The sequence below is a fragment of the Phaethon lepturus genome, unplaced genomic scaffold (assembly GCF_000687285.1).
Source record: "Phaethon lepturus isolate BGI_N335 unplaced genomic scaffold, ASM68728v1 scaffold47605, whole genome shotgun sequence".
NCBI lineage: Eukaryota > Metazoa > Chordata > Aves > Phaethontiformes > Phaethontidae > Phaethon > Phaethon lepturus.
This window is the reverse complement of record NW_010539337.1, coordinates 281-13,755: the sequence shown is the minus strand read 5'-3', so window position 1 is coordinate 13,755 and position 13,475 is coordinate 281. Positions and strand designations below refer to the sequence as shown.

The 13,475-nt window shown below is 36.9% G+C and overlaps 1 protein-coding gene across 1 annotated transcript; it reads right to left on the bottom strand.

Annotated features, from left to right (window-relative positions):
• Window positions 1-4,498: 4,498 nt before the first annotated feature.
• MCEE (methylmalonyl CoA epimerase) lies at window positions 4,499-9,066 on the bottom strand (the record flags this gene model as incomplete). The annotated part of the gene is made up of 2 exons (XM_010287094.1): window positions 4,499-5,083; window positions 8,726-9,066. Coding segments are annotated over 2 exons (494 nt in total), but the record flags the coding sequence as incomplete, so codon positions are not given.
• Window positions 9,067-13,475: the final 4,409 nt, after the last annotated feature.

Below are 13,475 nucleotides of genomic sequence, written 5' to 3'. Positions count from 1 at the left end.
CCACCGCTCGCCTACCCCCGGCCCTGCCGGCCAGCCTTCGTGCCCCGAAGCGCCCGCGGCCCTTTCCGCTCGCCCAGTCGTGCTCGGCCAGCTCCCAGCGAGGTTAGAAGAGGTAATGGCAGAACTCTCTGAGCTGTCTCACGGAGAGCCGGTGAGGTGATGCCGTGTTTGTACGCCTCTGTCAAAAAATGTCACAAAAAGTGAGTGGCTTGGTGATATGGACTAACCTGTCAGCTATGCTCTTCCACAGACACTGAAGGCTGGAGGCCCAGCTCAGCGCCAGCTTCATGCGTACCAGTGGAGGAGCTTGCCCAGACGTGGACACTGAGGAGAGCCGGCTGCAGGAAGCGTCAGTCCTGCACCCCAGCCTGCAGGATGGAGCAACCCTTCACACCGACAACCCTTCATGAGCCCCTCAAGCAGCAGCAGTAGGCAGGTATGTTTGCTGGGGGCCTCCAGCCCTGCTGTGACACGTGGTGAGGCCACCCTGCACAGGCAGTCTGTACACCTAGGGACCCTGCTTCAATGATGGGCTGTAGTATATGTTGTTTTCTGTGGGTCTTTCATACCATTTTTCTGTGAAGAGCACTCCCAAATGCTAGCTATGTAACCTTGCTAGTTAATGACCGCAGGTTTCCATGTTGCTTTGAGGTGCTCCAGTTCAACGAAAATCAGACACCAAAAGTTTTAACATTACAGCAGGGGACAGCACTGGACTTGGTCACATTCCATCATATGGCCAGATTTATGGGATCAAATCATTATTTTTACACCCACATTTTATTATGTGCAGATAATACATCGATCTTCCCGTAAAGATTAAAAATGGAAGATGTAATGTGTAATATTTAAAAGCTCACTGAAGTAGGTTCCTCCAAGAATATTTCTTTTCATGAATGATAAACGTAGTTGGTTTCTCAGGCCTTTTATTAGAAACTACTAGATCTTTCTACTGCAGCTAGGTGATGAGGATTACGTTGTATATAAAGGAACATAGATGACATCAGTGCTCTTAGGCCAATTATGACAGGACTTGATCATAAGTATGCAAATTTGAGACTTTTAGCTATTTTTGAGTGTAAAAAGTAATCTTTCTCATGATAGCAAAAGTGAAAAGCTGTCTTGATGTAGTTATATTGCATTTCAATCAACTAGATATCAATGTTCACTGTAATAGGTGTGCATCCAACTTGGTGTGCCTTTGTTTGCCCTTGGGTAGCTAAACCAGTTGCTTAGCACTGAGTCAAATTCCATGCACATGCAAAGGCCCTTCATGGAAACAACATTCTGCGTTTTTTTCTAATTCTTGTTTTTTCTTTAGTTGTTAAGATTTCTGTTGAGATTCACTAACTACAGAGTAGCCATTTGCTACTAAGAGGCTGTTTTCTATCAGGGTTTTCTACAGTAACTTCTTATTTGCCCTTTCTCTATCCTAATTACTTGACTGATTTTGGTTCTGTGGTCTGCAGAATCAAGAGCCATCTTAAGTTCCTCTTGTAATTCATTCATAGCTTTCTAAATTTTCAGGCTGTGTTAACTGTATTGTAAGCACTCTAGCTGTGGCATCATGATAAAGTACATTCTTCCAAAACTTGTGAAATATTGTGTAAATATGGTAATCATGAAAGCAATTGAATTCAGAATGAAATACCCAGGGTTTGTTTTTTAATTCAGGTGAATTAATTGCAGTATAAGCATGATGGGACCAGAGTTTTTGTTTGCAAAACTGTAAGGTTAGCTTTTAAAAGGCATGTATTTAGTTCTTTTCTTAGTTTTTTGAGTTGCTTATAGGTTTATCTCATGCATATGGAATGGGATTCATTCTGCAGCCTGTTCTCCTTCTCCCACCTAGGAGAGACTTGAGGCTTGCATAGAGGAAGTCGAAAAAGATATTTTGCATCCTTTAATTATAAGCCCTTTAGCTGCCTAAGTAATGTTCATGGAGTCCAGAAAAATGTGTCTTGTGTGCCTTATGCACCATAAAAGGGGAAGATGCCTGAGCTCAGAAGGGAAAAAAGGCACATGGAGAGATTGGAACAGGAACTTGCACTTCACAAATGACCCAAGTGTGACAAAATTTATTGACAAAATATTAACATTTCATCTTCTGAAAAACTTGACATTCTCAGAAAAGAAGGTTTCACTGTACCTTTTGGAAAAAGAAAAACATTGTCAAAGCCTAATTCCCTCCTGAGCTAATCAGGCTCCAGTTATTTGAATCACTGTCATTCTTTCCGGAAGTTGTATACCGGTGCAACAGAGGTACATCATTAAGTGTGCCTCTACTGGAAGAAACAAATCAGAGTTTTTTATTGCTCCAGTTTCCATCCCTGAATTTCTACTGTTTTTCTTGATGTTATTCCCCTTTTCTAATCATGGCAGTAACAAAGGGTAAAGTCCCCCCCCCCAAACCCTTAGAAAGTGCAAACAAAGAATGATTTATGAAGGTTCTCTTGTTTAAGGTGAAGGACTAGAAGTTTGTTACAAATACAGGGGCTGATCCTGTTCCCACTGAAGTCTATGGGACTTAGCCTTATGAATAGGAAACTTCTCTCAGTGTGTCTCAGCTGTCTTCAGATTCTTCAGTTGTCCAGGTCTCTTGGCTATTCCTTCCAAGTCTAGAGCTCCACAGCTAGAAATTGTCATATCTTGTAGCACATACCCAGACAAGTAAAGGGGTCTGATCCCACCAAATAGTAAGAGCTTGTAAGTCCAGTTTTGAGTATTGACTGATTTTACAGCCCTAAACTCTTTTTTTGTTGTTTTGTTTGATTGGTTTGTTTGTTTTGTTTTGTTGTTAATATCTTGACTTCCACCTTAGGAGAAGTCAGATGAAATGTATAAACTGTGAGTGAGATAGGAGCACGACTTAGTTATGATGAAAAAAATACATCAGCTGACTTAGTGCTAGGCAACCCCACTGCAGTCAGTCAGGAAAATTTCTGGTTACTAGCTAAAAGCATTCCGAGTTGCTTTCTGCTAATAAGATGGGGAGCACGATAAGGCAAGTGCAGTAAATACTGTTTGCTGAAAATCTCCATTCCCTAGTACTATATCATGCTACTACTCTGAGTATATTGACAGATGTCATACACAAAATTCCATCTCCTTCAGACAGGACAAAGAAATGGAGTATGAACCTAGGGAGGACTGCCCTGTTTTCTGTTGCACCAAACTAAGGGTATTAGGTTCAAAGACTTCTGTTCAATTATCTTGACATATAACTAGAGAGGCTTCTAGTCTTGGCATTCTTATGCTAGTTTTGCAGAAAAGATGGCCTCCCCATCTTCGAAAGAACGGGAAGACAAAAGCAGCTTTGCTAATAAAATGTCTCCTAGAATGCAGAATCATATTTCAGGAATATCAAATCATCCTGCTTTTCCACCATAAGCCTTAGGATTTCTAAATTCAAACAATTTAGCATTTAGATCACAAACTACCCTCTAGACAGTGATTTGATGAAGTGCAAGAACCCTGTGGAAGACACTATTTTTCTTAAAATATGACAGAAGGAGTATTTATTTTGAGTACAAAACTATCTAGTTTAAAAAAAATGCATGGCTTTGCAGAGCTTTTTTAGAAGTAAAATTCATGAGGAAGCATCAATGTCTTTAAAGCCTTGTTTAAACCTCAGGTCAACATTATACTTGTATTTTGTTGTAGCAAACATGACACAGAACACAATTCCAGTTCCGTTAAGTAAAAATTCCCCTAGACTAAAATGAACTTAATTCATGTCAAGCTGAAACTACTTACTGTTTATGCAGAGATGTAGGAAAATATAAAATTCAGATTGTGGTTTAGCTATATGACTTTTAAGGATTAAGGAAACTAGAGAGAGAAACAGCAAGTCTTCAATTTCTATAGCTGACATGTCAAAACAAACCTATAAAAGAAAGTATCAGGACAAACACTGCTTGCTTAATGTACACTAATAAAGTGAAGTCTGGCCATGAGTACGTCAACAAACTGTGACTGCAGTCTATCAGAAACACTAAGTATGCTGGCATGCTCTCTGATGTTAAAGACAGCATACATAACCACAATTTATGCAGCTTGTGTTTTCCACTGATTTTTTAAGTTCTTTTGCATAGGAAAACAATATTTATAAAGTAAGTGAAATGATTACTCGCTATTTGTTTAGGTCTCTCCCATATACCTTCCTCTGGATAAAGCTTGAAAAACAAAGATTCAATACCTGAAAAAAACTAAAGTGTGACAAGTACATTACAGTCTGAAATATATTTCAGGCAAATAGTTTTCCAGGTACATTTCTCACATTGCCTGCATGTCCACAGAATTCATAAAACAACTAAATGATGATTTATGCGTGGTAACTTCGTTGGCAGTAATTGTTATGCCAAGGAAAACTTACTTACTGATTGCGGACACCCATAGAAGTAACATAAGGATTTTTTTATTGCGTGAACCAATCAATCAGTGTGAAGCACAGACGCTGAATGGTGAAAACAGAAAATACAATATAACGTTCCTTTTTCCTTTATTTCAAAAGGGAATATCTAAGCTTTATTGTCACTGAGAAGTGGGTCTCCGCTCTGAAATGTAGAACAAAATAATGTGGGATGACCTAGAAACTGTACGGTTTCTGTGGTTACAGAGGTAAAATCATGCTGCGAACATGAGGCAACAGAACATGAATTACTATATCACATATGTAACTTGGCTCATGTATTTGTCTTTAGAATCACAGAGAATTCAAGAAATGTCAACATTAATTCTGAAAATCAGATCAACAACAACAAAAAAGAAAACAACCCTAAATCTGTAGCACTATTTCAGTACTCAAAAGCTGTACTTAATCCACAAGAACTACAGTGAACTTGTAAAGACTGAATACCACATCAATATTCCCAGCACCAGCTCAGTAACTTCACAGCTCATCTATTGTTTTATTTATGAATATTACAGCTCAAGCTTGCTCAAGTTCCACAAGGACTCCATGGCAATCTTTAGGGTGAAGAAAAATCACAGGTTTGCCATGTGCACCTATTTTTGGCTCTTCACTCAATATTCGTATCTTTTTTTCCTTCAGTTCTGTCATAGCCGCCTTTATGTCATCAACCTTATAAAAGAAAAATACAGTTCACACAAATTAACATATTACACTGTATTATGCAGATTCTATGTTTAGGAGTAATAATATAACTCCTTACTAAAATGTTATTTCTAAATTCTAATATAAATTTGAAAATAAATTAAATTATGAAACAGTTTTAAAACATCTAGTGTTAAAAATAAAAATCCTACAGAAGTTTGCATTTGTTACCTGAAGATTTTATAAAGTATTGTTTAAACAGATTGTGCTATGTTTAAGAAATTATCAAACAAAAATCACTCATGCACAAAGCCTATTGATTTTTTATGTGGTTACGTTATAAGGCATCCATAAATAATATAAAATCTGCATTACTATTACTAAGAAGATCACACTGCTTTCAAACTATCAATAACTAAAGAAGAATGCCTCCCTGTCTAATTGATGAAAGAACATTGACTCATTAGATGCTGATGAAAAGGGAGGGCAATGGGCAGAAGGTAAAAGGAAAGCCCCATTTAGATGTATATAGCCTCCTTCTGAGTAGGTTAAGCTTCATAAAGTTTCCTAAGAAAAACCTCGGCATTATCAGAAACATACCCGGAATATGACCTGGTTTTGCTATAGAACTTTATAATAATGTCCTTTAACATAATATTTCAGCACAGTTTCCTGCAGAAATATGTAATTATCAAAAACATGTCTACGCTGTATAATGTGATCTTAAGTCTGATGTTATGTCATCAGCTGAAATTTGAATTTTCACAAACATTAAATGCATTCATTGTTTGAAATAATAAGATTAGCACTCACTTTAGCAAATCAAATAGTCAATAATCAATAAAGACCTAGAATTAATAGCATTGCTATTTTTCGAGACTGAGGTGTCTGGACATAACTTGGTGAATAATCTTTCATGATGCTATTGTAGGAAAGAGTAGGAAACAAGAAAATACCTAGCTTCAAATTCAGAGGAACAGACATCAGTTAATTCCTACTCATTTGCAGCATTTTTGTTCATGAAAATTCTGAACTCACTATAGTTCTTCCTAAATAGAAGTACCAATTTGCTAAAAAAAAAAAAAAAAAAAAGAAATAGCTGTCAAATTTTATCTAAAATAAAGCAGCACATGTAATGTGTGCCATAGGCCCCTCCAAGTTGTTTCTCCAAGAAGAAAAAGCCACTTGCAGCTGTTGCTCCTGTCCTGCAGAGACGGCCAGAAGAGGAACTGTGTCTGGGCTCAGCTGGAATGAATTACTGCATCCCCAAGGAAGCAGTGAGAGTAAACAGTGGAAAGCCTGTGGGTGCATCTGTATTAGGAGAATATCAGGCTTGGATTTCTCTCTTATTCTACCAAGTGTCCAGAATGCTTTTCATTGCAGGTATTAAATTAAACTATAGCTGGTCAGGAATAATTTATTTTCTTCTTAAAATGCTTATTTTGTCTGAAACAAATTCCCTGTCAAAACATCTGTCTCAATTTTTCCTTTGAATAATAGGACAGAAGGAAGAAATAAAGAGCATTTTGATAAACTTGTCAGGCTTCCTGTCTAGTATGGAGAGAATTTTTACAATTCAGCTTTTTGCAATAAAATTGTTTATAGAAAGATATTTCTACAAAGTATTTTTTAAATTTGAAATGAACAATCAATTGACTCTGAACTTCTCTTATAGTTTTTCTGCAAACTTATTTTTGGCCAACTTCAGAAGATGACATATCTTTGAAATTGTAAGATTTTCCTTTCTGGGGAGAATGTAAAATTGGAGGAGTGAGGTTAATACCTTTTTGATTGACTATGGTGGTGACCAAATCTGTTTTCAGTCCCACTTAAACAGCAGGTCAACACTGGATTGCTTTTTTCTCCATATAAATTAGTCTATAAGTTTCCATTTGTTTTTACATGGAGACAAACATGAGGGACTTAGGACAATCTTTTTCTTACTTCTTTTGTGGGTTTTTTTGCATAGAGAATCTATTAGTGAGTTATAAGACTTCATTTAGGAAAATCTGGCTGCAAGTAGCACTAGCTCACCTGATTAATGGAAATTATCTGCTAGATTATGACTCCTGGCTTGCTTGACCTACTGGATACAGTTACAAATTTTCTTTTTTAACATAACACTTCTACACTGTCCAGTGTGGTATAATTAGCATGTCCTGTTCTTTTCAATTTTCATAATTAACAGTGTGACTTTCCTTGACAGCCATCTTTGGTTTATCTGCAACAAGATCATGGTTTTAAGCTAAAAGAGGGTAGATTTAGACTAGATAGAAGGAATAAATTTTTTACGATGGGAGTGGTGAATCACTGGCACAGGTTGCCCATAGAGGTGGTAGATGCCCCATCCCTGGACACATTCAAGGTCAGGCTGGACAGGGCTCTGAGCAACCTGGTCTAGTTGAAGATGCCCCTGCTCACTGAAGTGGGGTTGGACTAGATGACCTTAAAAGTCCCTTTCAACCCAAAGATTCCATGATTCTATGATCTCTCATACAAAATGGAGATCTACATAGAACAATTTCAGCAGGTAACAAATATTTCTTGAAACTCTTGGGAGCTTTGAGCTCTTTTTGGTGAGAAATGCCTACAACTTCTTTCTCTTGTACCTGTAAGTAAGTACCACTAGTCTTACAGAGGGCTGGAGGGTTTTCTTTTGGTCTTAGTCCAAATCACTTCTTTTTTCTACAACCCTCATTTCCTAAGTTCAACTGGGATCTTGCACATTTCTGTACAGAACTGCTGAGCAATACAATTTAGGGTCAATTTAAACAGAATTAATTTTCTTACTCTTGAACATCTGCAAATAGGCAAACTTAATGTCAGAAAAATTGCAATGCCTGCATGTATGCAAAATTTCTCAATTCTCAATGAAAGCATGCAACTGCAAATACTGGTCTTTGTAGATGTATTCTGAAAACAATTTTTAGTCACATCAGTAATCCCATTACTTTTTATTATTACACTTTGCATGAAATAATAAAGTTTGCAAGACTGAGATATGTAAAATATTAAAAACATGTATCATAGGCAGCAGCATGAAATTTTGCACCAAACATCTACACTAAAACATGGGTATACTAATAAGATAACTATATCCAGCACCTTTTCATCTTGTGTACTTCCAGACCAATCTGTCTTTGATGGACAAGGAAGAACAGGACAGAAGAAACTCTGGAAACCTTACTGCTGTTTGGTAAGTACGACTGATGATGCTTTTTGACTTCTGTATACAATTAAATAAATACCAAATAAATATCCAATCAAATAAATACCAAACAGGAAGAAACTTCTGAAACTATGCCTTAGACTAAACTCACAACTCCATCTTTTCCCAGTGTATGGCCTTTCTATGTCAGGAAGTTGCCACCTGTCAGACTCTCTTCACAAGGCCTTGTGCTTGTCCATCTTCCACACTGGATACTTAACCCTCCCCAATTTAATCTTTATAACATAAAAGAGGAAAAAATTATCGCATAGCTCATGTAATTGAACTGTGATTTCCAAAACAGAAGAAAAGGCATGTTTAAGACAACTTCTTACACAATATAAATTCTCACAAATATGACAGCCTTATATATTTGTTCTTGACACAGGTCAAACCTATGACAAAAATTATGCATATTTTAATATCTCTATCTTATTAGAAGATACATTTTGTTAAAATACCTCAATGCAGATATGATGCATTCCTCCTGTCTTGTTTTTTTGCAGAAAGCTTGCAATGGGACTTTTCTCTCCTAAAGGATGTAGAAGTTCCAGCTTGGTATTTCCCAGCTCCACAAAAACAGTGTAGACACCATGTTCGGGAAGAGGAACGGTCTCGCTCACCTGTGCTCCTAACACATCTTTATACAAGGACCGAGCTTCCTCCAAATCAGGTACTGCAATTGCTACATGATTAAGTCGGCCCAGTTTCCACAAACAGCTTGGCATGTTTTGAGAAAAGGAATTTGATGATGACAGAGTTTGTCTTGTGGGAGCTGAAGTCTGCAATCTGTTAAGAAGCCCTGAAAAAAAGTGAATAGCACCAATATAATGCTTTTGAGAAAGTATCAATATCTGCTCTTTCCCCTTTTAATGAGGCCTAATGACTCCTCTGTCATAAGCACACCAGTGTTCAAAGCTGAAGGTAGACTGAGCCCAAGGAAAGAATTATTCTGTAGTACTAACAGCTCAACTGTTTTTTCAGTTACTATGTAACTTTTTTCAGGTACTATGTAATTACTCAGAAGCATAAAAAAAACCCAGACAACCCAATTACAAATTTTGTGTAAATGCTTACATATGCCTGTTAAAAAGAGGAGTACATGGCTAAATGTAATGGTCAACTGTATAATGTATTTAAAAGTGAATTCAGAATTTTTCAGAGCCTCTTACAAAATAGAGAAGGAAATTAGGATATGCCTGTACATCTAGAAATGATAACAAACAAGAAAACACAAACAAAACCTTGGACAGAACTGATACTGCAAGATCCAAAAGATAAAAGACTTGAGCTCTCAGCTGTCAGAACTAATTGCAGCAAGGAAAGAAATGTCATGTTGCATGTAAGGCTTAAGAAATCCTAAAATCTCCTGAGTTTGATTTCTTATTTGCTCTTTCTCCAATGATTAAGTCATTTGTCCTTCTTACTTTTCACATCATACAGGTCTTATACTTAGTTTCACTGATGTGTTTCAAGGTGCTTAGAAATATTTCAGTTCTAAGTACTGTGAACAATATAATGTGCAACCAATAATAATTTAGAAGACTATCTTCAAAAGGTCAAAATCATAGTAGCTTTTTTAATGCAACTAGTGCCACTGACTTCAGCGTGACTTACAAAAGAAAGAGAGTATGATTTGACTTACCATAAATGAAAAGGTAATTATAAAATAATATTGGATGACCGTATGACACAAAGGTGAGGACTAACATGTAGACAAAAGATGGAGAAGTTATGGAGAAACTCAGTGTCATGAAAAACTGCTTAGATATCTACAGAGCTCTTCACTGACTGCTCTGAAGTGTAGTACTGAACTTTGCACTACCTGTATCAAATTGCTGTGTTGTTCACAAATAGTTCTAGAGTTGCTTGTTTTTTTTAAAAAGATCACAAAAAGAAGATCTAAAATGAGGATACTTACAAATTAATTACATTAAAAATTAATCTGTCAGAGTACTAAAATCTGGAGACGTTGGGGTGGGGGAGAAATTGTGATCATATCAATTGTTTCTAGCATCAGAATTAGAATTAGATGAAAGGATATATTCATAAAAGCTGCATTTTTAATTTCATGCCAGTTTGCTTTAGGTTCCCAATGCCTCAAGGCCAAGCTAGAGGCATCTCAGAATTCGGAAGTCTTTGAGGCATTCTTAGCTTTAAATTCACAAATGTGCTATTTTGCTAAGAAATTGTGCCAAGGATACACTGAGATTCTGGATGCTTTGCAAAACATTGAGGCTTGCATTTTTTCAGACTCTTTGTACTCTGTAAGGTTAGCAGTAGCTGTAATTAATCAGCTAGCTTCACTGTATGAAACCGAGAACTACCATTTCACAGGAATTCAAGACTCTACAGCTATCAGCTAATTTTTCTTCACAACGACACTGATGCAGTCCTTAAATCTAAGCCTTTCTGAGTATTGTGCTGTGATGGAAGATGTTTGTGTGTATTTGAGACTTAAAATTATAATATGCAATGTACATACTTCCAAAGACTTAATATCACAAAAGTAAGTCTATTCAGAATCTTTTGATAATACTAAATCAACATCCTACATTAAGTATTTCCAGAAACTTGTCCAGTTCTGCAAGTAACTGCCCTGGAGTATTTCTTGCCAGCTTTTCACATGGTACATCCTGTCATCTCCTTCCATCACAGCCAAAAGTTCTGGACAATTCTTTTTCACTTGTTACCTTTAGGCTATCATACAGGGATAGTAGAGCAACTCAGTATTTCCAAGTACTCTTCAACTTTTTACATGTTAAAAAAAATCCCTTAGTAACTTCTACACAGAAGAAAAATTCTTGTCTTTTCAAACGTCTGTGCTGAAACTATTTTGTAAATGGACTTGCCATCTAAATGCAGCTCTATCCAGGGTGAACAAAGCAATTGCCCAAGGAAGCATACTATGCAATGCTTATAATGTACAAAATGAGAAACATGTAGTATCTAGTTGGCATAATTAGAGGCATGGATAATTAACTAGCCTAGAGTTTGGCTGGATCACCAGAGTAAATAATGTATGAAAAGTTTTTTAAAAAACCCACCCGCCATACAGTCTTTTCTGTCCACCTAAGAGTCTGCCTATGTAGCTCTGTTTCCTACAATAATTTGTTAAGACCTATTTCAATTCTTGCTGAAGTAAGAGATACTCTTCCACTTCGAGGAGGTCCAAAGGAGAAAAATCCTTTTAAAGACAAAGGCCAGTTACTATATCACGTGTTATGGTTCCTAGAGCCTTTTATTGTTTCATTCCAAATATTAACAGACCACAGCTTGGTAGAAATACTACTAATGTAGATTTTTCAAGCAATCTTTACTGATGGGAATGGCTTTTTGACATGTCCCATCTATAATTATTGCTGTACTTCATACAGGGCATATGGCTACATGGTTATTATAATTAAATTTGTATTTTGTCTGTTTCAAGTAAATTGACAGAAAGTAGAGACACAGACGGTTACTCAGCTATTACTGAAGCGATAGAAAAAAGAATAGAAAATGCTATTTCTGTTGGGTTGGTTCTGCCCAAGAAATATTTTATTTTTGTGGTGTTTCCTGGAAAGATAATAGATTGAAAAAGTAAAGTATATTTCTAGGATTCTTGTAAAGTCAAAGATGCTTAAATGCCCACTCATATGACAATATTATTTACACATCTCTGCATTTCCTCCTCTCACTTAATGGATTGGGTCGTAGAACCCTTTTTATTTTTCCCATGAGTATGTAAGGGCAGAGGACTCTTCCACGGGTTTCGGTTGGTTTTTTTGTACTTTGTTCTATGAAGTCTTGTGAATTTATCCTAGCTCTAGTCATATGCATATAGAGTTTTAATTTTAAACCCATAATTACCAGTATGAATTGACTGAGATTAAACAAAAAGCATTTGTGGTTTTCTTGCGTTATATAGATTAGTAACTACATAGATTAGTTATTTAGAATTCTAATCTTCTTCTTCCTAACCCAATAATCAAAAGGTGACCCTGCAATGATAAAGAAAGCTTTTCAGCAGACTTCAGGTTGAAACTCCATCACTTCCATGGTTCAGAAAAGAAACACTTATATTTATGCATATATCACAAAACTAGTCCTGTTAACTGTTGTGGCTAAATTCTTCAATGATAAAAACATTTCTCCACTGACTACAGAATTATTAAATTAATTCTTAACTTTGTCCAATGTTAAAAAAAAGTACTTTGTTGCTTTTGAAGCCAGTGAACACCGTGGCTAAAATACCTATCCAAATACCTGTCCTGCTTGAAAAACTTGCATATGCTAACCAAATTCACACACGCAATTGCTTCTCCTGGTATATACAGCATTTTCCCCTACTGCTTTTTTTAAGACCTCATTTTTCAAACAGTGACAACCAAATCTGAATTTTTCTAGATATTTTGTCTTTTAGAGAACATTCAGCTGATCCTGCTCTCATATATGATTGCTGGGTTCCTAGCCTCAGTGATACTGCAGAACGTGTGTCACCTTCTTCAGCGTAATTTGGAGAACATTTTAAAATTGATCTATTTGAGTTTTATTCTATTAATGCTTGACTGATCTACTAGTATTATGCACATCAGAGTTTAAACATGTACAGTTGTACCAACTGAGGCTTACATTCTATAACAGAGCAGATTATGAAGTAACAAGACTGAAGTACCCCATAAAATGAGATCCTCATCCTTCAAATGTTTATTCATAGGTTTGTTGCTCCTTATGTGGGGCAGTGTTCATTGACTTACATGGCTAAGTAATCAAACGCAAGCCAAATCCAACTGAATTCAGTCATGTTCTCTATGGGGAGGTTATACAACTGTGCGTCGCAGTAAGAAGAGCCTTGTCACTGGGCACTGCTCTATTGTCAACCATTTCAGGTTGAGAAGAAGTCCCAAGCATGGAGAGGATGTTGTCGCCATAGGGAGTCTGGCATACACGGGCTGTGTATTAGCTCTCTGGACCAAATGGGGAAAGGGCATAGTCTGGCCATTCTTAAACCCCAGCAATTTCAAGCTGGTGTTAGCATCTTGTAAACTTTGCCAGCCAACAAGGCTTAGGTCATCTATAGTGCTGCTCTGCTCTGTGCTGGAGGTGGCCTTTGGGAATCAAGATAGGCTCCATAGCTCTAGAAATCGAGTCTCACTTGGCTGCAGCTCTAGTTTTTTCCACACAAAGGTGTTTTCATTCCCAGTACCCCACTGATCGATCACTGACAGC